Source organism: Suncus etruscus, chromosome 16 (assembly GCF_024139225.1).
Source record: "Suncus etruscus isolate mSunEtr1 chromosome 16, mSunEtr1.pri.cur, whole genome shotgun sequence".
In the NCBI taxonomy this organism is placed as follows: domain Eukaryota; kingdom Metazoa; phylum Chordata; class Mammalia; order Eulipotyphla; family Soricidae; genus Suncus; species Suncus etruscus.
In genome coordinates, this window is record NC_064863.1 from 41,127,108 (window position 1) to 41,151,913 (window position 24,806).

Genomic DNA, 24,806 nt, shown 5'->3' on the forward strand with positions numbered 1-24,806 from the left:
TCTAGGGAAGGTGAAGAATGACACAAATTTAATTTTCTTCCAATTTTCCCCAAAATATTGAACACATGTTGTATAGTACATTTCTGTATGTTTTCCAGACAGCTTAATACAATATGGTTATTCCAAAGGGTCTGTAAAAATGAAGAAATGTTTCTTAGAAAGAAACACAAAAACAACTTGTTATGTTTTAGGAAAATGAAAGTTTTACATTTATAAAAATATGTAGACTTGAGCACAAGATAAATGTTAAGTGCTATGATAGGGAAGTCAGTATAAAGACCTTGTAATTTTTACTATTTAATAACATTACTTTAAATACTAATTTGATAGCAATTATACTTTTTCTTCTAAGAATATAAAGCTTGCTTTAAAGCCAAAGAGGACCCTAATATGAATACAGAAAAGATACATTGTCTTAATAAAAATCTTACACAGCTGCTATCCATATTTTCTGTGTGTCCTTGGAAAGCTTAGCTGTGATGATCTGAGAATTGGGTTTCTGTTTCCTAGTAAATGGCATCAATAATGCCAGCCTGATAGCTTTTCCTTAAGGTATATACAAAAGGAATTGCTTTTCTCACTGATTTCCTACTAATTTGTCGATTAAATGGATAAAGTCATAAATCACTGGCCTTTTTCTTTCTATTTTCTCCTACTACAGTCGATCATTTTTAGACATGTCATCTGAAATCTTTCAGAAAATTCTCAAGTTATAAATTATATATAATCATTCTTATATTTAATCAAAGATAATATGTAGCATTATTGTGTAACAGTAAACAGCATAGCCTTGCAGAAAAGAGGTATCTCTGTCTCAAATGTCATCAAATTTAAATTTATTGCAAGGTAAGCAGGCTAATGAATTGAATCTCTTAAAAATGATTACATCATGTACTCATTATTTCAACAGTTATTAAGTATTGCTACAAGGCAAGTGAGGCACTAAGTATTTAAAGTAAATGCTTAGTGCTAAAAGGAATTGTTCATGCAGAAGGAGTCAATTGGGAAAGGTTGGTCTTCCCAAGCAATTGGAATTGGAAAAGTTTGCAAAGACTGGAATTAGAAAGTGCTTCAAGAGATCATAACTCAAGCCACTGCAGAATGTAGCTGAAATGAATTGGAAAGAGTCTGAAATTGTGAAGACCCAAATCTTCAATAGAAGCTAAGTCCTGAAAGAATGACCTTTGCTTCCCTCTTTGTCTAGCGGAAGTAGCCAAAGATCACCATTAACATTTACTCCACACTAGACGTTTCCTTTCCCTTTTTGCTTCCTAATCATGATGACTATTTTCCTGATAAATCATTGGTCAATTGTTCCCTCTCTGAATCTGCCTGAACTGTTGAGTCTCTACTGCTAACCAATTCTAATTAATTGGAAATAATTTCTCAGTATAAATTGCATAAGAATGATTTTTTCCACAAGAAAGTGTTTTCTGTCAAGCCAGGGCTATGAGGACCATTGCATGAAGCAATTTGGAATTATTTATGTGGGAATGTTATTGGAGCATGAAGGAACTCTCAACTTTCTGCTCTGTTCCAAGGAAAGGACCATCAATAAGGAATGTAGCACACACTTACTGTCATTGCAATTCTCCTCATCACTTCCATCCTTACAGTCCTCGTCTCCATCACACCGAAATGTGCTGGGGATACACTGTCCATTTCTGCATTCCACCAGACCCTGGCTGAGACAAGCTAGGAAATTCCCAAGGAATAGTCACTTTATTTCCTTGTATTGTTTTCAGTCTGTAAATTACATAAATGACCCCATTTATCTAGCCTCCCCAAAATAGGTATGTTTTTAATGTCTGAATGATCTGCAAAATAAAATAAACAAATACAAAATAAAAAACAAATTCCAAGTCATTTTGGAGCAGAACATTTTCTTTCTTGAATGACTCTAGCCTTATTAAAAGCACTTACTGAAAATTAATGTTTTCTGGTAACTTCATGTGGGAAAGTAATGTTGCTACCAATCAAAGCTATGATTTATTTAAAGTTTACAATAATAACAATATCAAGAATATTATGCACCAAATACCAAATTTTCATAATCAATTTGTAAAGTAAGTATTACTTACCTTGCTTAGACTAAGGGAAGTATAGAATGTTTGATGCCTGTGAAAGTTTTGACCAGATGCAAAATATGCAAGCAAGTTGCTTTGCATTCAAGGCCCTATTTGACTTTCTATCCAAACCCAACCTAGTGATTCAGTGAAGTGTTAATGTGTAGACAAACTTGTATAACCACCTTTTACAAACCCAATAAACACCTCATTTCAAACTTTGAGTATGATATCAGATGCTTGAAAGGAACCACCTACTAAGATTAACTTTCAAGATCCTGAAGGTTGTCTATTCCTTCTTAGAGCATTGAGATTTTATGTGGTCCCAATCTTCACTGAGTTACTGTTGAATGGTAAAGCTACCCATTCTTTTTATTTTTTGTTTTGTTTGTTTGTTTCCCAATCACACAGGAGAGCAAGTTTGGGAGCTCCTAAAGAGAAGATGAACTACACTCCTACATATCTGAAAAAGAAAACCCTCAGCTTTGGAGAACTTCACTGATGTGGAAAGGATACAGGAAACAAAAAAGAGAGAAAACAAACAAGGTTTAGAAAATGCAGCCAGATTATGCCTGAACTTTTAGAGAAAGAGATGTGATGTTGGCTACACTACCCTGTGGTTGTCCTCCCACCACTCAATTATCTTTATTACCTAGACCCAAAGTATCAAGATATTTCCTTTTTAATGCTGTTTAGAAAAAAACAAACCTTGAGAATGGCTGAGGGAGTATATATCTTATTAGACGAAATAGAAAACTAAGCAAAATTAAGATCTTCGTGGTACTCACAGCAATTGACCTCATCGGATTTATCTACACAGTCGTGGTCTCCATCACATACCCAATCTATTGCAATGCAGCGCCCATCCCCACAGCGATGCTCCTGGGTAGGGTTGCAATCTGAGGAAAACAAGATATCCTGAGCATGTAAAGAACCAACATGACAACTTTTGGGAGTATATCTTTTGGGAGGGGGGGTATTTAAACGTTCAGTAATTTTTATTATGACATTATGACATTAAAGGGTATGTTTTTGTCACTTCCCAGGATCTGTCTGTTTTCTGATAAATAACAACTTTCCAGCTTTTTCTCGATCCATAGCTTGTTTTCATTTTTTATTTAATAATTTCTTACCTTACCAAAATATAGTGATTTTTCCACTGCTGGTCATTTGGGTTTCACAATTTAATTATTTTATTTATAGTATTTCTGACACTGTACTTGTGTTTCTAAGAACTGAAACTTAGCTCTATATGGCAAGTTGAGATGGCAAATATGTCATCTCTCCTGAGCAAATGTTAGTAAAAATAAAAAAGGTAAAGGGAAGGGTGCCAGTGTCTAGCAATTTATAGTGCCCCAGATCATGTGTAGGTGGACAATGTATTGTCAAGAGGACTATAAAACATGCTTGAAATGATGACATCTGATAAACAGGTCAGATCATCTGTGAGAGACCTTTTTTGGTCACAGAGATTATTTAAATTGGGACAATTTCCTTGTGGTTATGCTGATTGCATCAGCCAGATTTTAAAATGCAAACCAACAAAGATTTTCCAACTGGAACCATCGTCTTCAGACCCCTCATTCCTCTGCAGATTGACCCTTACAAGGACGAGTTACCAAAATATGACCCATGACACAATCCACAACTGGAACCAGAGCAATAAAATTCACTGTGGGATTGCCAAATGGGAAGTCTGAGGTTTTTTTGCCTCATTATCTGGGTCCTCCTAGCCCCCACCTCAATGTGCCCTCTCTCCTTGGAGAAGCAACTTTATTGTGGTACCAGCCCCATTTATGTCTCTTCTCATGCCAATAGGAAAAAGATGCCCAGTTGTGAGGATTTCTTAATTTACTCTTTATAAGCTACATTAATTAAAAAACTCATACTTGAAAGAATTTCTGGGTAAGCAATTCAGGATATATTTTTTAATTATTTTTAGAAAATATTTAACACTCCTAAATTATATATTGTCTAGGGGGTGGGTGGAGCATATAAGCAAGTGATGCTTCTTTCCAGAGAGAGGAGGATCTACAGGTGTGGTAGAACACACATGTGGGGGTGTTTTGTTTTGTTTTGCTTTGCTTTGCTTTTTTGACAAAAGACTAAGTAACTACAAAGGGATAACTTTATAAGCAACCTTTTGGATACATGAATAACATATTCATTCAGAAGCAAAGGTAACATGTAACATGATTCCATTAACAGTACCATTGACATAGACTCCAAGGGAATGCATGGATCTTAAAGGACATAATGGAGCAAAGAAAAGTATAAGGAACATTAGAGTGCAAAGAAGAGAAAAATAGAAAGTCGTGGGTTGTTTTAGCAGGAATTACAGTCACTAGAGAAGTGCTCAGTCTGCTGCCCATGAGCTGGAACAGAGGCTTGCGGAAAGTTGTAGCAGTTGCTATTAGATCTGGCAGTCACTCTAAGAGAGTAAAAATTCATGATATTCTTCTACCCTTAAATGAATCATACTGAATGATAAGATCAATCTTTTTTCATATATCACCTTTACCCTGGCCTCTCTACCAACCCATTTAGCTCCTAACTATACTCAAGTCCTGCTCTTTAATACTCTCCTCAATATTTTACCATCTTCTCTTCTGTATCTCATTAGTAAAATTAGGGGTTTGAAACAGATGAACTCCAAGACCTCTTACAACTACAGATGTCATGATGCACATGGTTGTAATTGCCTCTTGTTCTTTTTTTCATGACTCATCTCAGAAGTTGATCCTTATCTATCTAGTGGTTCATAAAATTACTTAAATAAGTACTTTATAATAATCATATGAATGTGGTGAAAGCAAGCTAGACAGGGGCTTCTAAAATCTACCTAGTTTCCAAGAACAAAGTCATTTTTGATACTCACCACTTCAAAGCATCCCACTAATCATATTCCTGATCCGTTCCCAGAATTCCCTTCAACATTCTCTAGCATTAGCTACTGGCTCTCCTTTTTTAGTTCAGTGTCCCTCCTCATCCAGAGTGACCTTTTGTTAATATGACAGAATTCCTATGTCACTCAATAATATACAACCTAAAATCCAAAAGCTAATGCCAAAATAAAAGATAAATTATCAAAAGAAATTTTTCTGGTTTTAATTCACATGATGACATTCAGAATTGAATGCAGCTCCTTAAAAGGCGTTTGCTTCTATTGTTTAAAAGAATAGATCGTTTCTGCCCATAAACAAATGTGTTGTTTTAACCTCTGGTGTTTTTACCAGAAGTAGTTATGCAGTATTTGGCAAATAAAGAATTGGTCTTTGATTACATATAATTAGGCACAGATTATATACTTGTCTACAAAATACCTTCAGGCATTAAAAAAACTTGTTTTCATCTTTTTTTTATCATTTTTATTGAGACCAATGTGAATTTCAAGTTTTTCACAGTTATATTGAAGATACATAGTGACAGTGAATTAGGGCAATTCCCACCACCACTGCTGAACCTCTAACCGCCCCTGTTTCTAGCATGCTTCCCCTGTCTCCACACTTACCCCTGGAATGCTAGTCCTTTTTGTGGATAGCCTGTTGTAGTTTGGGTTGATTCTATTGCCATTGACTTTGGGTTGAGTAAAAAAATAACTTTTTTTTTTATCTATTTTTGAACATTTGTTGAGTAGGATTGTTCTAAGAAGTATGCAATTTCACAAAAAGCCTGACTTAGACTAGTAATTTATTTTTATTTGTTTTTGTTTTGGGGCCACATTCAGTGACACTCAGGGATTACTCCTGGTTATGCACTCAGAAATCACTCCGGGCTTGGGGGACCCTATGGGACACTGGGGGATCAAACCATGGTTTTTCCTAAGCTAGCACATGCAAGGAAGATGCCTTACCCCTTGCTCCACCGCTCCAGCCCCCTTTTATTTTTTCTTAATTTTTTTAATTTATTGAAATCCTTGTGATACACAAAGGATAGTTGTATTTCAAACTTAAAATGAAACAGGGCCACCACCAGTGTCAACCTCTTTTCACCAATATTCCCAGAGTGCATCCTATACTACCACCCTTTGCCCAATGACCTGCCAGTAGAACAGACCCACTTTAAGTTTAGATTGTTATAGTTTGGGTCTCTTGATTCTTGTTTGTTGTTTGTTGACTATGGCTTGGATATTTATTTCTGTTCTTTTTTATCTCCACCAATTCACCTGAGATAACTTAGCCCCTGGCTCCCATTCTTTTCCTTTTTTTCTTCTTAATTTTATAGAAAAATGCAGACATATGAGGTAAAAAAAGTAATTTGTGTTTCTTTTTCTATGAAGTAGGTGGAACAGCTATCTAAAAAATAAAAGGGGGATGACAGTTTTTTGCATAGGTGCATCAAAAGTTGGAGAAAATAAAAGAAAACAATCTTTGCCCTAAAAATAAGGAATCCCTACCCTTGAAGCATCTTGTCGTAAGACCAACTATAGGCTCCAGGCATACTAAGTTTAGACTAGTAATTTAAACAATCAAAAAAAACCCTCTTCTAAAAATTAAGAAATCAACTTTTTTAGTAATGGAACCTGTAATTATATTAACAATGAACTAGAATTTTTTGCTGTAAATTTCTGTAACTTCAAATTAAAATCTTCAGGAAATGTTGTGACTTACCACAGTTCTGTTCATCACTCAGGTCGCCACAGTCATCATAGCCATCACACACCAGGCTGTAATTAAGGCACTTGCCTGTGTGACAGTGAAACATGTTCTCACTGCAATCTGCAAATAAAAAAGATCCCCTGTGTTACCAGAATAAAAAAGGATGTTGTAGTATTAGTTTATTGAATAAAAGCACAGATTACCACATTATGGTAATATGGTCCACTCCGTTGTTTTACAGGTGAGAAGATGGTGCAGAAAGATCCAAAGAGTTTATGTGACAAGGTCACATAACAAAGGACAAAAGAATCAAGACTTAGCCCCTAATCAGTTTGGCTATTTTATTATTTTTAACATCATTATTATTGAAGCAGCATACTTTAGAAGGGGGTAGTGTTTATGCTTTCTGTGTATAAAGTTACTGTATTTCTTCTACCAAAGTATCCAAAACTTTCCCTAAATAACTTCTAGTCTCCTCCCTCCTCATCCCTGCTTCACTTTACTTGGTAACCCTGGTTTTGTGATCAGTCTAAGGGCATATTTTCACTGCACATCATCCATTTCCTGCTTTGTTTTTTTGTATACACATATGAATAGAGATAACCCAGCATGCTCTTTTTCCTCTAACTTATTTCACTTAGCATGACACGCTCTAGTTCCATCCAAGATATAGTTAAGGCAAGATTTCATGTTTTCTTATTGTTGAATAGCATATCAATATGTGCATTTTTCAGAATTTCTCTATCCACTCATTTGGGTTGTTTCCCGTTCATGGCAAATGTACTTAGCACTGCATGGAAGGCAGGTCTTATGTGTGTGTGGCAGTAAGATAATGAAAATGAAAATCTCAAAAACCTTATAATTTAACATTGGACTAAACAATATGCAGAGAAATGGCTTCTCAACTTTACTAGAGATAGGATTTTTGTTTGTTTGTTTTGGGGCCATATCCGATAACACTTAGGGGTTACTCCTTGCTATGCGCTCAGAAATCACTCCTGGCTCAGAGGATCATATGGGACACCAGGGATCAAACACAGATTCTTCTTGGGTCAGCAGTGTGCAAGGCAAACACCCTACCTTGTGCTATTGCTCTGGCCCCTAGTGATGTTTTTTTTTTTTTTTAATAATATCTTTACTTAAGCACCATGATTCAAACTTGTGTTTCAGTTATAAAAAAAAGAACACCCCCATTCACCAGTGCAATCTTCCCAGCACCAATGCCCCCATTCCTTTCTACCCCATGCCCTGCCTAGAGATAGATTTTGAGCTTGGTATATCAGACTTTCAGTCCTTGTTCTGTTATCTATTTGCTGGGGGGATTTGAATATCTCAGAAAGTATGAATCTTTGACTTTACCTATAAAATTTGTGCAAGATGTCAATGACAAAATTAATTCCTCAAAAATTTTATTTAAATATTTAAAATTGAGATACCCCCTTCACCAGTGCAACATTCCCACCACCAATGTCTCCCATTCCCCTCCTCCCTACCCCCTGCCTGTATGAGAGAAAAGCATTCTACCTCTCTCACTAATTAACATGATAATTGTTAGTGTAGTTATTTCTCTAACTGCACTCACCACTCTTTGTGGTGAGCTTCATATCATGAGCCAGTCCTTCCAGTCTTCATCTCTATTGTCTTTGGGCATTATTAAAATAATGTGTTTTATTTTTCTTAAAATTTTTCTTAAAAGTGAGACTATTATAAAAAGAATAAAATAAAATAATATAAAATTGACATAGATGCATCTGAAAGAAGTTAGACTTCTCAAGTTTGTATTACCTCTTCTTTATTTAAAACACAAAATGTAAAATAGTTTCTTAAGGCTGGTTGGTATGAAATTCTGAATTTCAGAAAAGTGAGTATAATGGAAAAGTCAGCTTGTTTCTTTCAAATAGTGGGAATAGAACAAAGGGGGTACCTTTGAAGATCAGTCTGCGTGGCTAATGAAGTTCAAGAACATAGTGGTCAATATCAATCTTATGAACTTCAGCTGATAGTTTATCCTCAAGTAGAAGTATGTACCTTACACAACTGGAGTGGGCTACCTCTTGTGGAGTACTGCTTGTATTTCTATATTGCAAAATCAATGAAATTAAATTTCCTTTTTTGGGGGGAGGAGGCCACACCATGTGGCGCTCAGGGGTTACTCTGGCTCTGAGATCAGAAATAGCTCCTGGCTCAGGAACCATATGGGATGCTGGGGATCGAACCTGTGTCTGTTGTCGGTCAGCCACTTGTAAGACAGACGCCCTACAGCTATGCTACCACTCTGACCCCAAAATTAATTTTCCAAAGTCTTGGGTGTTGTTCAGCTGGACTGCTGGCCATACCAAAAAGCTACACTTGTTATTCATATGAATTATCAGTTTCTATTTCAAAGTTTTCTTTTTTTTCTCTTTTATTTTTTATTGGATTTTATTTTATTTTTTTATATAAAATCTTTATTGAAGCACCATGATTACCAGCATTCTGAAAGATGCTACTTAAGGAGCCAGAAGAAGTATTAGTAGCAAAAATGCCACACTGGCATCAGGTGAGTTCAATCCCTAGTGATATTCATGTGCATGAAGCATCATCCCAGAAGTTTGGCTCTTTGGGAGCCCAAAACTACACTAGAGTGTGATATCTGAAGAACTACAGCCAGGTATGAGTGAGCAACACAAACTAGTGTGAAGGTGACCCATGTCATTGAACTAAAACAATGGCCACAAAGCAAAGGAGGAAACTAATACATTATGAGAATACAATTAAAATGGATTACTTAAATACTTTTAGAATTACAGTATTTAATAAATTACACTTTATTAAGATGGCACACAGGACCGGAGCGGTGGCGCAAGCGGTAAGGCATCTGCCTTGCCTGTGCCAGCCTAGGACGGACCATGGTTTGATCCCCCAGCGTCCCATGTGGTCCCCCAAGCCAGGAGCGAATTATGAGCACATAGTCAGGAGTAACCCCTGAGTGTCACCGGGTGTGGCTCAAAAACCAAAAAGAAAAAAAAGATGACACACAAACATGCACGTTTGCATTCACATATGCTCACACTTCTCCACACAGAGAAGTTGCAGTTTGTAAGTTTCCATAAGCTAGATAATTTTCAAATGCAAATAATCATCAAAAAAAAAAAAAACACAAGAACTAAAATGATATGTCCAATTCTCACCAACATGGTATTATTTCTTCCCATTCAGCAGAGAGCACTAACTCACCAGGTGTACCTCCAAAAAGGATTGGCACCACTGGCAAATGGTAGTTGGGATGAATAAGTTTGTGACATCAGAGATCTTATTCACTATGCTGTGTTAGGGGAATTGTGCATTAAGATACATGTATTTCCTTGGAAGGTTGTAAATTATCTCTCTAATTTTTATTGTTTGGTTTTGTTTTAATCTAAATAACTTTTGTTTTTGTTTTATTTTGGGGGATTTTGGGGCCTCCCCTGGTGACTCGCTCCTGGCTTGGGGGACCATATGGGACGCCGGGGAATCGAACCGCGGTCAGTTCTAGGAAAGCCGAGTGAGTGCAAGGCAAACACCCTATAGCTGCGCCACGGCTCGTCATGGCTTTATAGCCCCTTGTAAGATCTTGAAGCTCAGAATGTTAGAATCAATAATAAAATCATTAGGGTTCTCAATTTGATCATCAGTACAAAGTACTTGAGTTCCTGGTGGTAAATATTAAACCCTATCAGTCCATTTTTTAAAATCAGTATATCCTCCCCCCTTTTTGATGATAGGACCAAAGAATCCAATTCTTTTATTTGGGGGTATTTGGATTTTACATTTGGGGCCATACCTGGTGGAATTCAAGACTGACTTCCAGCTGAGTCCTGAAAAATATCCCTTTTAAATCTAATTAAAATGAGACTACAATAAAATTTTCCAAAAGTTCATATGTCCTCTTTGGGACCCATCCCCCAATCATTCATACTAACAGGTCTAGTTGGAGACATTTTTAATATTAATGCTGTTATTTATTAAAATATTTCTTAAAGTATTTCTTAGAGACATTCAAGCACTAAAAATATCTTCACCATTTATGCAGGTGCAGATTAAATTTTCCACTGTTATGACTTGCAGGGTTAGAAACCATTTTCAAAGGTTAGAATAAAATTAGCTGCATTTGGAAAACAACTTGTTACCTCACAAGGTCTGTGTGAATAGTAAACATTTAAAATTTTAACCAGAGGCAAATACACAGCCAGAAATATGTAGCAAAAAGCAAAGATTACAGAGTTTCCTTTTATTGAAATAAATGTTTATTTGAACTGAAAAGGATGTTGTCAGTGCAATTTGGAATCAACAAATCAAAAGCAGCTTGCTGTGATTTTTCTTGTTCAATACAAGCACAATTTTTCATAACCCAAAGTAGATGTTTTTCAGATAGTTTTTTTTTCCTACACAAGAGCTTTATACAAAATGTTCTGTTTATTTCAGTTAGGTATCTCGTGTTCCCAACTTTTCTCTCTCAAAATTACCATTAAAGGAGAAAGTTAAGAAGCAGAAACAGTGTGTTCAGAGTTTCTCTCATGTTTGCTTCTTTTTTATATATATCATTTTTGTAACCTAAAGAAGATAGCTTTAGGGACCAGATAGTAAGCACAGTGGGGAGGGCATTTGCATGTGGCAAACCTGGGTTCTATCCCCACATCTCATATGGTCCCCTGATCACCACCAGAGATCATTCCTGAGCTCAGAGTCTAAAGTAACCCCTGAGCACTGCTGGGTGTTTTCCCAAGGAGAAAAAGTACATCTTTAAAATGCTTTATGGGTAAAAATTAGTATTCAGTATGGTGTCTTTTGCTTGGTTTTAATAGGAAGACAAAAGCCTAGATGAGTTTATAATAAACCCGTAGACATGGTAGCATATCAGGTTCTCTGAGGGTCCTTCTGTTGTAGTCTCAATACAAATTCAAGTATAAATGCTCAGAGAATACCCCAAACCCCTCATTTTGAGATGACCTGAGAGAATTAAATGGTTTGCATACAATTAACTACATACATTTTAATAACAATTGCATACAATTGACGATATACATTTTAATAACAAGGCTGTCAGATCAAGCCAGAGTTCTTTATTATCTTTATTCTCATGTCTATTGAACTTAGTGCTCTAGAGGAAATTTCCTCACCTGCTTTCCTGTTCACATTTTGGACTGAGTAATTCTCTGTTGTGTAAAAATGTTAAGTATCTTCTCTAGCCTCTGTCAATTAAATATCACTAGTTTCTGTGACACAACCATGAAGTTCAGACAAATATTTATGCATGTATTTCAAAATATTCCCTGCCCACAGAGTATATCTAATTCAGTCATTATTCTCCCATATCCAAGCACCCCCTTCATCGTAGGCCTGGCTTTGACCCCATCTCATCCACTAGCTCTTTCCACACTGCCCACCTCCTGGTTATTTTTATTTTTATTATTTTTTATTTGATTATTGTTTTCTTGATTAGAGCAAAAGACTTGTGGAGAAATAAATCATGTCTTAACCATCTATTTACTAGGTATCTAAATATACTTCCCATTGAGCGGGAATTCAGGAATGTTCAATTGTTTGAATAACAGTATGAAGAGATTGCCATAAAACAGAAATGAATGTTTTAAACACCTGAAGCTTCTTTTTCAGATTAAAAATAGAAAGCACAAATTTTATTTCATTTAGATTAATTTTGCTGAGAGGGCATTTCTTTTACAATATTCAAAGCCAGTTAAATATCTTTTAGTGCACTATATATTATTATACACACACATATATATATAACATATAATATATATATATATATATATATATATATATATATATATATATATATATATATATATATATATATACACACACATGTAAGTTTGGGCTCAGGGGTTAACTCCTGGCTTTGCATTCAAGGCTAACTCCTGTAAGGGCTCAGGGGACCATACATGGTACAAGAGATCAAACCTGCATCATCCACTTTCAAGGCAGGTCTCCCTACCCACTGTATTATCTCTCTTGTCCCTAAGTTGTTTTTTTCCCCTCAGTCTCATGGGTTAGAATTGGCATAAATATTGTATACAGAATAATAATTTATATATTATAAATAATTACTGTAAGTTCAGTTTGTATAACTTCACAGTTAGTCTTGTTTCCTTATTGTGAGAACTTTTAAAAACTCCTCTCTAAGCAATGTTCAAATACACAATATATTTTAATGATCATCATTCTCTGCATGATATACCACAAAGTATGTATAATTACATTTTAATCAACTTTATAATTACATTTTAATTAACTTTTGACTTTCTTCATTCATTCATTTCCTCCTCCATCCCAGTGATTGGCAATACCCAATCTTTCTGTGTTTACATGAGATGAGTGCATTTAGCTTCCACAGATAAGTGAAATAATTTTCTTTCATTGATATTTTTTTCCTTTGAAAAATCGTATGTTTATAACATTCTGTTGGCTTGATAATTTCTTAACTTTGAACATGTTTCCTAACTACTTTTTTACACATTTCCATAAATTTTAAAGTTTTGATGTCTAAATTTATATTTTTATAGTATCTATAACTCTTAGTTTAATATTGTAACTTGAATTAGTTTTACTAATTCTGTCTTCAATATTCATGCTTACTTTATTGGTCAATATACTTTTATGGAGGGGCCACACCTAAGTGTTGCTCAAGTGTCACTCCTGGCTCTGTGCTTAGAAATCACTCCTGACAAGCTCAAGGGACCATATGAGATGTCATGGATCAAACCCAAGTCAGGCAAAGCAAATGCCCTTCCCACTGTGCTATCACTCCGGTCCCAGTCGATTTACTTTTACTGTATGATTACTTTTCCTTATATGGTTTTTTTTCTTTTCAGATTTTTCTTCTTGTTCATGCCATATTTTTCACTTTTGAGGATTCATTTTTTTGTGTGGGGAGAGTTTTGAGGGTCACACCTAGTGATGTTCAGGGGTTCCATCTGGCTCTACACTCATCCATTACTCTTGGGTACTTAGGGGATCATATAAAATTCTGGGAGTTGAACCTAGGTCAGTTGAACCCAAACATTCCAGTTCAGTATTTGGAAATCTGGCTGTACAGTAGAATCACCTGGGGAGCTTTAGAAAGTTATTTACATTGTATCCCACCCCTGGAGCAACTGAATTAGAATTCCTGAATGTCGAATTTCTAGAGATAGAGATGTACAGCCTCAATTTAAGAAAAGAAGGATTAAAGAAGTAGCTTGCTGAAAGTAATTGCATTATGGACTAAAGAAAAGCTTTTTGAATTTATCTTTGTTTTGGGGGAAAAAATCTGGAGATACTTAGGGCTCTGTCCTCAGGGATCACTCCTGCTAAAACTTAGAAAACCATACGAGGGCCTGGAGAGATACTACAGCGGCTTTTGCCTTGCAAACAGGCGATCCAGAACCAAAGGTGGTTGGTTCGAATCCCGGTGTCCCATATGGTCCCCCGTGCCTGCCAGGAGCTATTTCTGAGCAGACAGCCAGGAGTGACCCCTGAGCACCGCCGGGTGTGGCCCAAAAACCAAAAAAAAAAAAAAAAGAGAAAGAGAAAGAAAGAAAACCATACGAGATACTCGGAACTCAAAGCAGGGTCAACCAAGTGCAAGGCAAGCACCTTGCCTACAGTACTATCTTTCCAGCCTTCATTTTCTATTTTTAAGCACACCATTAAAATGATTTCAGTTGATTAAAAAATCTGTTCATCAACAAATATTTATAATAAGAATAAAAAATGGGGAAAAATAGTTCTGAGAGAGAGTTCCAGAAACATTGAATATCTCTGTAATACTCAATTATTTCCAAAAGTTTGATAAGATGTTCAAAATTGGGGCTAAAGGGATGTTATAGCAGTTTGGGTCCTTGTCTTGTATGTAGTTGACTCAGGTTCAATCTTTGGCATTCCAGATGGTCCACTAAGCCTCACCAGGAGTGATCCCTGAACAGAGAGCTAGGAGTAAGCTTTGAGAAATGCCAGGTGTGACTCAAAACTAAAAAAAAAAAAATGTCTGAAATAATTATTTTCCTATCATAGAAATGATCAGAATGTGATGGTTTACCAAATTTAAATTTCTATGGACAAGGGCAGTGTAGTTTCAAGAAAGTAGCATTACATATGCATCCATTCAAAACTGGGTTTAAATCTTAAACTTTATTTTTATCTTTTAATAAATTATGTATTTAAGCACTGTGGTTACAAAAACATTCATAGTTGAGTTTCAGTTATCGAATGTTCACCATCCTTCACCAGACCAATGTTCCCCATTTCCCTCCTTCACCAGCCTCCAACTGTCTTTAAGACAGGCATTTTATTTTTCTCACTCACTACTATTGTCATGATAGTTGTTAATGTAATTATTTCTATAACTGCACTCACCACTTTTTGTGGTAAGCTTCACATTATGGGCTGGTCTTTCCAGCCCCCATCTCTACTTTCTCCGGGTATTATTACCGTACTATCTTTTATTTTTCTTAAATACTACAGATGAGTGAGACTATTCTGTGTCTGTCTCTCTCCCTCTGACTCGTTTTACTCAGCACAGTAGTCTCCATGTTCATCCATGTAAAGGCAAATTTCATTACTTCATTTTTTTCTAATAGCTGCATAGGATTCCATCCTGTAGATGTAGCACAGTTTCTTTAGCCACTCATCTGTTGTCAAACATCTGGGTTGTTTCCAGATTCTGGCTCTTGTAAGTAGAGCTGCAATGAACATAGGAGTGCAGAGGACATTTTTGTATTGTGTTTTTGTATTTCTAGGATATATATCCCTAATAGTGGTATTGCTGGATCAAACAGGAGCTCAATTTATAGAGGTTTTTGAAAGAAATATCATTATTTTCCAGAAAGGTTGGACTAGATGGCATTCTCACCAGAATGAATTAGAGTTCCTTTCTTTCTTATTCATGCCAGCATTACTTGTTCTTGTTCTTTGTGATGTGTGCCAATTCTATGGTGTGAGATAATATATTGTTGTTTATATTTGGATCTCTCTGATAATTACTGATAGCATTTTTTATGTGTCTTTTAGCCATCTGTATTTCCTCTACCCAAGGAAAATCTGTACATTGCCCTATACCTTAGATCCATACAGAAGGGATAATGCCTCATCTGCTTATAATTAAATCAAATGATAAGTATAAGTGTTTCTAGTACAATTGATTATAAAGAACTCACAAATAATAAGCGTCCCCTTGCATTCTTCTAAAGCTAATATTTCAAAATTAATTTAAAAAACTCAATAAAATATACCACTACTAAATTTGACTATGTCTTATAAAACTAAAAATTCTCAGAAGAGACTATTTTTGTCTCTAATGCATAGAAAACTATTATCCTTAGGTAATCCTTATTGTCCTGTATCTGCCAAAACCTTCAAAATTTAGTTTCTTTCTGCTCCTCAGTGACAGTGCCTCCTCTCTCAGGAGTATCTGGGTCTATGTTCATGCTCTAATTTATATTCACTGCTTAATTTTGCTTTTAAATTATTTTCTCAATGCCTGGTGCTGTCAACAGGAAAGAGTCACCTTTTTTAAATGTACATACTGAAATGCCACAAGCACTGATTGTTAATGCTCAGAGGCAGATGGTCTTGGAAGATCAGGAAGCCTTCCAAGCCTGCAAAGCTTTCATAATCTAACTTATCATTTCACAGACTAATATTTTGGAGGTGAATATTTCCTTGACTGCCAAATCCAGAACTTTTGGAGATACATTCTTGAGAAAAAAAAAATCGAATTTTCTTAAATAAAATTTCAGCTCCTTGGCCATTGCTAACTAAATACTTCAGAGTAGTGATTCCTTTTTCTGTCCTTATTCACTAGAAAAAGTTACTCCTTCAAAGTCAGTGGTAACAAATGCAACAAAAAATGAAAAACACAATGACAAGGTCAGCATTGGCCCAACATAAGGGTAGAGCATGAGCATAATTTAGATAATATAGTAACATAAGCCTTAACTGGAAGATAAACAAAACACACCACAACTCTGATAAATTGTCTATTGAACCAAATTACCTTCTCTATTGCAGCTACTCTACTATTTTCTCCTAAATTTACACTAATCCGCTCTAGTTAAAGTACATCCTATAAAAGTGTTTTCAGGTAAAGGGGAAATAAGAGAGATAAGTACAGAAGGGAATGCACTGTACATTGTCAACCCAGGTTCTATACCTAACATCCCATGTGATACCCCAAACACTGTCAAGACTAATTCCCAAGTGCAAAGCCAGCAGTAATCCCTGAGCATCATCAGGTGTGGCCCCAAAACAAGCCAAATAAACACCTTAAGATTAAAAGTGTTTTCTATGATTGGAGAGATAATATGGAAGTTAAAGCATTTGCTTTGCATGCAGCCAACCGTGGTTCAACCCCAGACTCTACATATGGTCTTCCAAGTACCATCAGGAGTATTGCCTGGGCACAGATCCAGGGGAAATCCCTAGACGATCAGACATGTCCTCCTGTTACTTTAAAAAAAATGTGATTCCACATAAAATCATGTGCCATATGTTTAAGGAATAACCTATTCTCACGGGAGAATAAAATCATTGCACTGATGAAAACATCTGAAAAAGTTCATGGCTTGCTAAAGTTCAACAAAATATGAGTTATTATGTAAACTAGATGAATATACATATGATAAATAATATATAAATACACATAGGTAAGGGCATGAAGTAAAAAGTAATTTTGAGAAAATATGGATGGTTAGTATTCTTTTGTTAACTGCAGGATTTCTTAGTACCTGAGCACAGAATTATGTATTATAATAAGGAAAAACTGTCTAGCAGTAGAAACTGTCAAGCACATTTCTTAAACTTAATTTTTTTTATAATTTCTCAGGACTCAAGTGCTGAAACACCTTCATGGAAAAGACTGATCTGAAAAAAAAATTTACCAAAATATGCTGGCCTTTCAAAAGTGATGACAATTAAAGATTCTAAACTTCAACATGGAAGAAGAGTGGGTCTGGCAACCAAAGAAGGCTCTCATTTGAGAGTAACAAATCTGAGCTTAGAAAGCTTGGCAACTTCTACAGGGAGAAGAACACAGTTTTTCCCAGTGTAACTATTACTGCTCATATAACCACTAAAAAGTAATTAGTTCACAACTGCATATGGCTCTATTTTGAAACAGATCCTGAAATGTACTCTTTATTTGCTTAGGGCTACATTTGGCAATGCTCAGGCCTTATTTCTGGCTCTAAACTCTGGGATTACTCCTGGAAGAATTCAGGAGACCATATGATGTTCCAGAGTTAGAAGTTGGATTTACCATGAGCAAGGCAAGTGCTCTGCCTACATACTATCTCTCTGGCCCTCAGCAGTGCCAGTACATTATAGAGGCTATTTTATTCCTTTTCTTCTAGAAAGGAAAAAGGGTGCAAAAGATTTGCCTAAGTGAAAAATGAGATGAAATCTGAACACACACACACACACACACACACACACACAAATATGTGTGCTTACACACAGACACACAAATTAAAATTTAGATTTAAGGGGCCGGAGAGATAGCATGGAGGTGGGACATTTGCCTTGCATGTAGAAGGAAGGTGGTTCGAATCCCAGCATCCCATATGGTCCCTTGAGCCTGCCAGGAGTGATTTCTGGACGTAGAGGCGGAGTAACCCCTGAGCACTGCCGGGTGTGACCAAAACCACCCCCCCCCAAAAAGAAATTTAGATTTGAATAAGTATTTGTTAAGGATTGACTATGTCCATTTTAAATTCCAATGTAGAGGCCACTATGGTTTGGTCACAGGGTCTATGAGAAAAGTAGCAAAGGTTAAATGAGGTCGTAAGTATGAGGCCTAACTCAACAGGGCTAGGAACATTAAAAAGAGATGAGAAGTCATGAAGGTAGCTCAATAGCTCAGTAGAATAAAACATATGTCTTGCATGCATGAGATCCTGATTTTTGTTCCTGGCATTGCGTGACTTGGTGAGTACTGCTGGATGTAGTTCAGATTGTCCTCAAGCACTAAGCCATTAATCATGTTCCACTGAGCCAAGTTTCTTTGGGATCACCCCGTACCCTGACCAATTCTTTTTCTTAAAGAAAGGGAGAGACACCAGAGTATCCTCTGCCTTCTCTGTCTGCCCCTCCTCTCCTCTTATTCTTTCTCTTCTTCCCTTTTCTCTTTGGAGAGATCAAGTGAACACAGAGGACAGATGCTCTCACATCAGTAACAAATACTTACTGGAAAATGAACCCACATGGATGTTAATCTTGACTTTCCAGCCTTCGCATTATGAGAAAATAAATTTGTACCATTTAAGCCATGAGAGCAGTAGAATTTTGTATGGCAACCAAAGCAGACGAATGCAATGTGGGTTGAACACAGCATTGACCAAATAAGTTAAAACAAGTATCACAATCATTAAAGCTGAATCTTTCTTTTGCAGATTTAAACTTTTAAGAGTCAGCATCTCAAGACTACTATGTAGTAGGATAGGTACATAGGGGACCACATATTCTAGCAGCCCTGGAGGTGAGGGAAGAGGATACGGGAGATATGACAAAAATGGAGGTGTAGGGAGGACAATTTGGTGATGGGAATCCCCCCTGATGTTATGTAAATATTTAACTAAAATATTATTGTCAACAACATGTAAACCACTATGATCAAAATAAAAATTATATTTAAAGAAAAAAAAGTCAGCATCTATGGGGACGGAGAGATAGCATGGAGGTAAGGTGTTTGCCTTGCATGCAGAAGGTCTGTGGTTCGAATCCCGGCGTCCCATGTGGTCACCTGAACCTACCAGGAGCGATTTCTGAGTATAGAGCCAAGAGTAACCCCTGAGCACTGCTGGGTGTGACCCAAAAACCAAATAAATAAATAAATAAATAAATAAATAAATAAATAAATAAATAAAAATAAAGAGTCAGCCACTATATCATGTGCACAGAAAACATACACATACAAGAGACTTCTCATCACTGTGGCTTCATGAATCACAAAGGTGAACACTTTAACTCAGAAAAATGTCAGTTTTCAAAAAGCTGACCTTTATACTCATACAACTTGAAAAACAAAATTAAGAATGTTCACCCAAGCAAAATAAATAAGCAACAACAAAATATTCTCCTGGTTTAAGGCACTTGAAAAAGTCTTCCTTCTCTGCCCAAGTCCCCCATGGCATGTAACTCTGTCTGGAGCAATCAAGGGCATCCAGCCTTTGAAAGGTGAGCAAACAGGATCTGTGACAGGAAGATAAACATGCTCTCTGCCTTTGGAAAGGAGACCATTTACATAGTTGAGAGGGAGTGTTGTCAGGCTTTGACAATAAAATACTGGGGTGTCTAGGCCTTTACATGAAATCCCTGTGCACCCGGACAAACCCCAACATCCCGTCACCTACTGCAATGCGCCTCATCACTCCAGTCATCACAGTCATTGTAGCCGTTACACTGCAGCTTCTTGGGCACGCAGATTCCGCTGGAACACAGAAAGTTCTCACCTCCTCCACACAGCACTAGAAAGGGGGCAAAAAATAAGAAATAAAAACAACGTAAGATGAGGAGAGTTTGAGGGTGTCCCACCTCTTAAACTTTGGCGAGAACAAAAAACATCTTCCATGAGTATTTAATAAAATTGTTTCCAAATGTCATTGTAAGCAAGGAATCTTGAACCCTTCAAGTGAAATGATCTAGGAATAGCAGTGTCATGGTGACACAAGCCAGGAGCATTCCCAGAAAAGGAGGCATCCTTTCCAGAGCGACTTCCAGGAGGAAAATACAAACAAGGAACCTGTATCTTCATAACTGAAAATGATTTCCAAGGGAAGTGTGTTTCACTGAACAAAAATTAGTAAAACAAACTCTCCATCAAGAGCAGTATTCAGTATCATAGAGAAAAATACAGTAAAATGGTTTTAAGGCATGTGTTTCCAAAACAGAAGCAGAAAGACCCCTTTGTTCTGTTTAAAATAAACATATATTTGATATGTATTTAATAAAATGTCAGAGTCAATTTAGACAACAGGACAATGAGGAAGCTATTAATATCAACTAATGATACCTTCATTCTTCTCTGCTTCTTAATGTGATTGTATTTTAATATTCTTTGCTTTTAGTGTGGTATGCTTTTACTTCTCAACATTTAATTCATATAATTGCCTCAAAATTATAAGCAATTAAGATAAAAAGTTTGAGAGATTCCTTTTTAAGAAAAGCATTTAATAAAAGATTAAATACATTTTTTAACAAATGGATTCTATCTACATTAAATATTTTGTGATACACATAAAAATTTCTGTTAAGTGTCCATAATCTCAGACAGAAATTTCATTGTATGGATCATAGAAATAAACTCATCACAAACAAATGAAGTTTTTTTTATTTAAAAGGATATGCATACTGTCAAGGTCTGTGATTAAGAAACTCTAAAATAAGAACTTTGTAAAAATAGGACTTATTAAATTGTAGTCCCTTCATGTAAGAATTACTGTTCACAACTATTTTAAAGAAAATTTTAAAAATCCTCAATGTCCTCAAAGTTTAAGATCATTTAAATAGAAAAACAGTATTTGGTTCTAAACCATCCTTTGAATCACAGAATTTGGCACAGGAGGAAATTTATCTAAGCTTTCTGCGATTATCTCTGTTTTAAGGATCCAAAATAATTTTTATTTCTCCCTCTGCCCTCATTCCTTCCTTCCTTCCTTCCAGTCTCTAAGGCTCGTTCATGCCTTGATCAGCTGCCTGGACATGGTCACCACTCCCTGAACCATGGATTCCTTGATAAGATGAAACTCATTGACTAAAGGAAGTACGAACCAGGGGACATTTCAACCCAAAATTAGAAACATACAAAAGTTCAAATTGAACCTCCTGAGCAATGAGGTCCCTGTGTCATATTTCCTATTTACCAAAAGAGTTGCAGGCTTGTTGCAGGTTCTTAATATTTCATGCCAAAATGTTGTCCTCATCTCTAGAGGAGCACAATATAATGATACAAAGCAGAGGGGAATGCAATGAATGGACTTCTCTAGTATTCTCAATGAAGTCATTTTTTTATATGTTGCACATTAAGTACAACTTGATGTGGTATGTTTCCTATGACACCACTTAATGTATATTCTCCACAACATCAAAAAGCAAGTCCAGTTTTCTGTTAAATCTCACAATTTATGGCTAGCAAGATAGTACAGAGGGTAGTAGAATGCTTTCCTTGTACATGGCCAATCCCTGTTCAATCCCAGGCACTGAGTATGGTCCTCCAATCCCTGTCAGAAGTGATTCCTTTTTTTTTTAATATCTTTATTTAAGCACCATGATTACAAGAAGTGATTTCTGAATATAGAACCAGGAGTAAGCTCTGAGAACTGTTGGGAGAGTCTTCCCTGCCCCCCACAACCCTCGCCATTCCATATTAATACAAATTGCACCTGTGAATTTTAACTGCCAACATAGTTAACTTATTTCAATTTTGTAGTCTTAGCATTTGAGTATTGTTTAGTGTGGAACTATACTGCTATAGCTACAAATATAGACTTCTAAAACATACACATGAAACCAGATATAAAATGAAAAGCCAAAAAAAAAAAAAGAAACCCAAGATTTTACTAGACAACCAATACACTATTCTTTAAGTTTAGCAGAAAATGTTCAAAGAATGCATGCTTGTCCTATTGAGAGATTGTTTCTGCATGATACTAGAGAGTGCAGAATTCCATCTGTCTGCATTTCCGCGGCTGAAATGCCTCAGAAGAATTATTGTATTCCCCTCCTTATGACTCTGATGATCTGTGGGAAATGTAGCTGAAAAGTCAACATGAAATAGCTCCTTATATCTAGATTTCATTGTTAAGACCCTATATATTTTACTTCAGTTAAGCCTTTTCTTCTGTATGTTATAGTCAATCTGGATCAAATTTAAAACAGAGTTATTGCATTGTTTTGACTATCAATAGTCCCTGTCTTGGCTGATTCTTCAGAAATGGATTTTTTGTGCTGTTCCTCAGAGGCATGACTGCTGTTTTTTATTCATCTTGAGATCACTGTTTCATTGATATTATTTTTCATAAAACAAAATAACTTTTATACATTCTTTGATGTCTTCTGAACTTATCATCAGAATTTTCACCACGGTATAAAATTGTCCAACTATCAACATGCTACACACTGTCTTATTTGTATCAAGATATCAAAAGTATCAAAACAAAAATATCAAAGTATCAAAATAGCCACTGTAAAGGTAGGTATTTTAATCACAAATTCCTTGGGAGAAATGGACATTTACATTCGGACGGAATGTCATGTGATGAAGACAGTAAATCCCAAAGTCTGTAAGTATGAAGGTGAAAACCATTCCAGAATAGAGGTTTGCACTCCAGGTCACCACACAAATCTCTTTTTCTACTATTGAGACAATTGTGTGGTCACCTGATATGTGGGCAGTTCAAGGGTTCCAAATTTAAATAAAAGTTCAAACCTGTCAAATTTGTCTTTCTAAATGAAAAATAAGAGCCCATCAGATGAACTGGGCCAAGGGATGATGGCACTCCATGTTACCTCTGAGTTATTGGACTTTTTTTTATTTGTTGGTTGGCTGGTTTACTTAAGAACACACTGAGACAGAAATATAGCTCTTAATAATTTTCTGTACACAATTTTCTGTACACATTTATTCAACCATAAATTCTACTGCTTTATAACAGTCCTCTTAAATCAATCTCACTTAGATTTTAAGATGGCAAAGGGATATTTCCTTAGATTACATGGTATAAAATATTGAAACATTCCTAATATTGCCATCTATAATTGTGATCAATATTTGTTTCACAGCTTAGTGATCAATGGAAGATTCATTAATTTAATTTAAAATTTTTCAGGAGGCTTTTTTTTATTACTAGGTACTTGGCATTATGACAGCACATGGGATATAGCAGTGAAGAAAACAGAAATAAAGTCATTCTTTAATAGGTTCTCTGATTATCGTCTGATAAAATAGTCTGTGAACTTAAGACACTTCACAACCAAAGATGATCTTATATTTTTTTACTAGTAGTTGACTTCATATTTTATTGTTATTGAGGTAACAATAATAGTATGCAAATGTATTTTGTCTAAAGTAACCCTCAAATGCCCACATTAGGGAGATAATCAGCTGATCCTCAGAATTTCAGAGAATTAGTAGATTATATGCCCACAAAGGTGATCAACTCTGTTTAGTTCTTTTGTCTCTAGTAACAGACTTTTGAAATAATGATAGCCTGAGATGACTCTTAGGGTTTCTGCAATTGCTTCAGGCCGTTTTTTGTTCACTCTTCCTGCATTATTATGAGAAGCATTTATATTGCTAAATGCTCTTATTGCCTGATGTTAACTTTTAGAGTCCCACAAATTTCCTTCCAATTACTGACTATGCGTGTCCTCATTTACCCTATCTTTAGATCTTACTTAAAGTCAGAAGCTTGGGTTCAATTCCCTCTACGGACAAATCGGACCAGACGATAGAACCTCCTTTCCAAAACCTATAATGAGAGTTTTCTTTCTATGTGTGATTCAAAATTAAGTAGTTAAAAACAATTCTTCGGTCCTTTAGTTTGTAATGTTTATTGATGTGGTAGAAGAAAACTACCAGTAAGTCTATATGATGTTTTGTAAGACAAGTGTATCTAAGTGTTTCACAGAGGAGGAAATGATCAAGTGTGCCAAATAAAATGCAGCTGACGTTTAAGGAAAATAATACTGAGAAGTGACAATTGGGTTTGACAATGTGGGGGTCAGTGAGGACTCACATAAGAACATTTTCTTTTTTTTTTTTTTTGGGCCACACCCGGTAACGCTCAGGGGTTACTCCTGGCTATGTGCTCAGAAGTTGCTCCTGGCTTGGGGGACTATATGGGACACCAGGGGATCGAACCGCGGTCCGTCCAAGGCTAGCGCAGGCAAGGCAGGCACCTTACCTTTAGCGCCAACGCCCGGCCCATAAGAACATTTTCAATGGAGTTAAGAATACAAAAATCAGACTAGGGTATGATTAAGAGAGAATAAAAAGCTGAGGAAGTAGTTCAGAAGGAAAGACAACTCCTTCGCCTCAGAAGAGAAAGAAAAAATAAATGAGGTGAGGTGGTAGATGGCAAAGAAAGTAGGTAAAAGTGTTTTTTGATGCTTTTTTTTTGGTGTATAA

At 36.1% G+C, this 24,806-nt stretch overlaps 1 protein-coding gene across 1 annotated transcript in view; it reads right to left on the reverse strand.

The window, feature by feature from the left end:
* CORIN (corin, serine peptidase) overlaps window positions 1–24,806 on the reverse strand; it is a 149,579-nt gene that overhangs the window by 57,918 nt on the left and 66,855 nt on the right. Inside the window, exons 4-7 of the mRNA XM_049789828.1 lie at window positions 20,032–20,145; window positions 6,677–6,784; window positions 2,855–2,965; window positions 1,579–1,695 (exon numbers count right to left, since the gene is read on the reverse strand). Of these exons, the coding sequence (XP_049645785.1) occupies window positions 1,579–1,695; window positions 2,855–2,965; window positions 6,677–6,784; window positions 20,032–20,145 (450 nt within the window). The remainder of the gene's footprint in view (window positions 1–1,578; window positions 1,696–2,854; window positions 2,966–6,676; window positions 6,785–20,031; window positions 20,146–24,806) is intronic.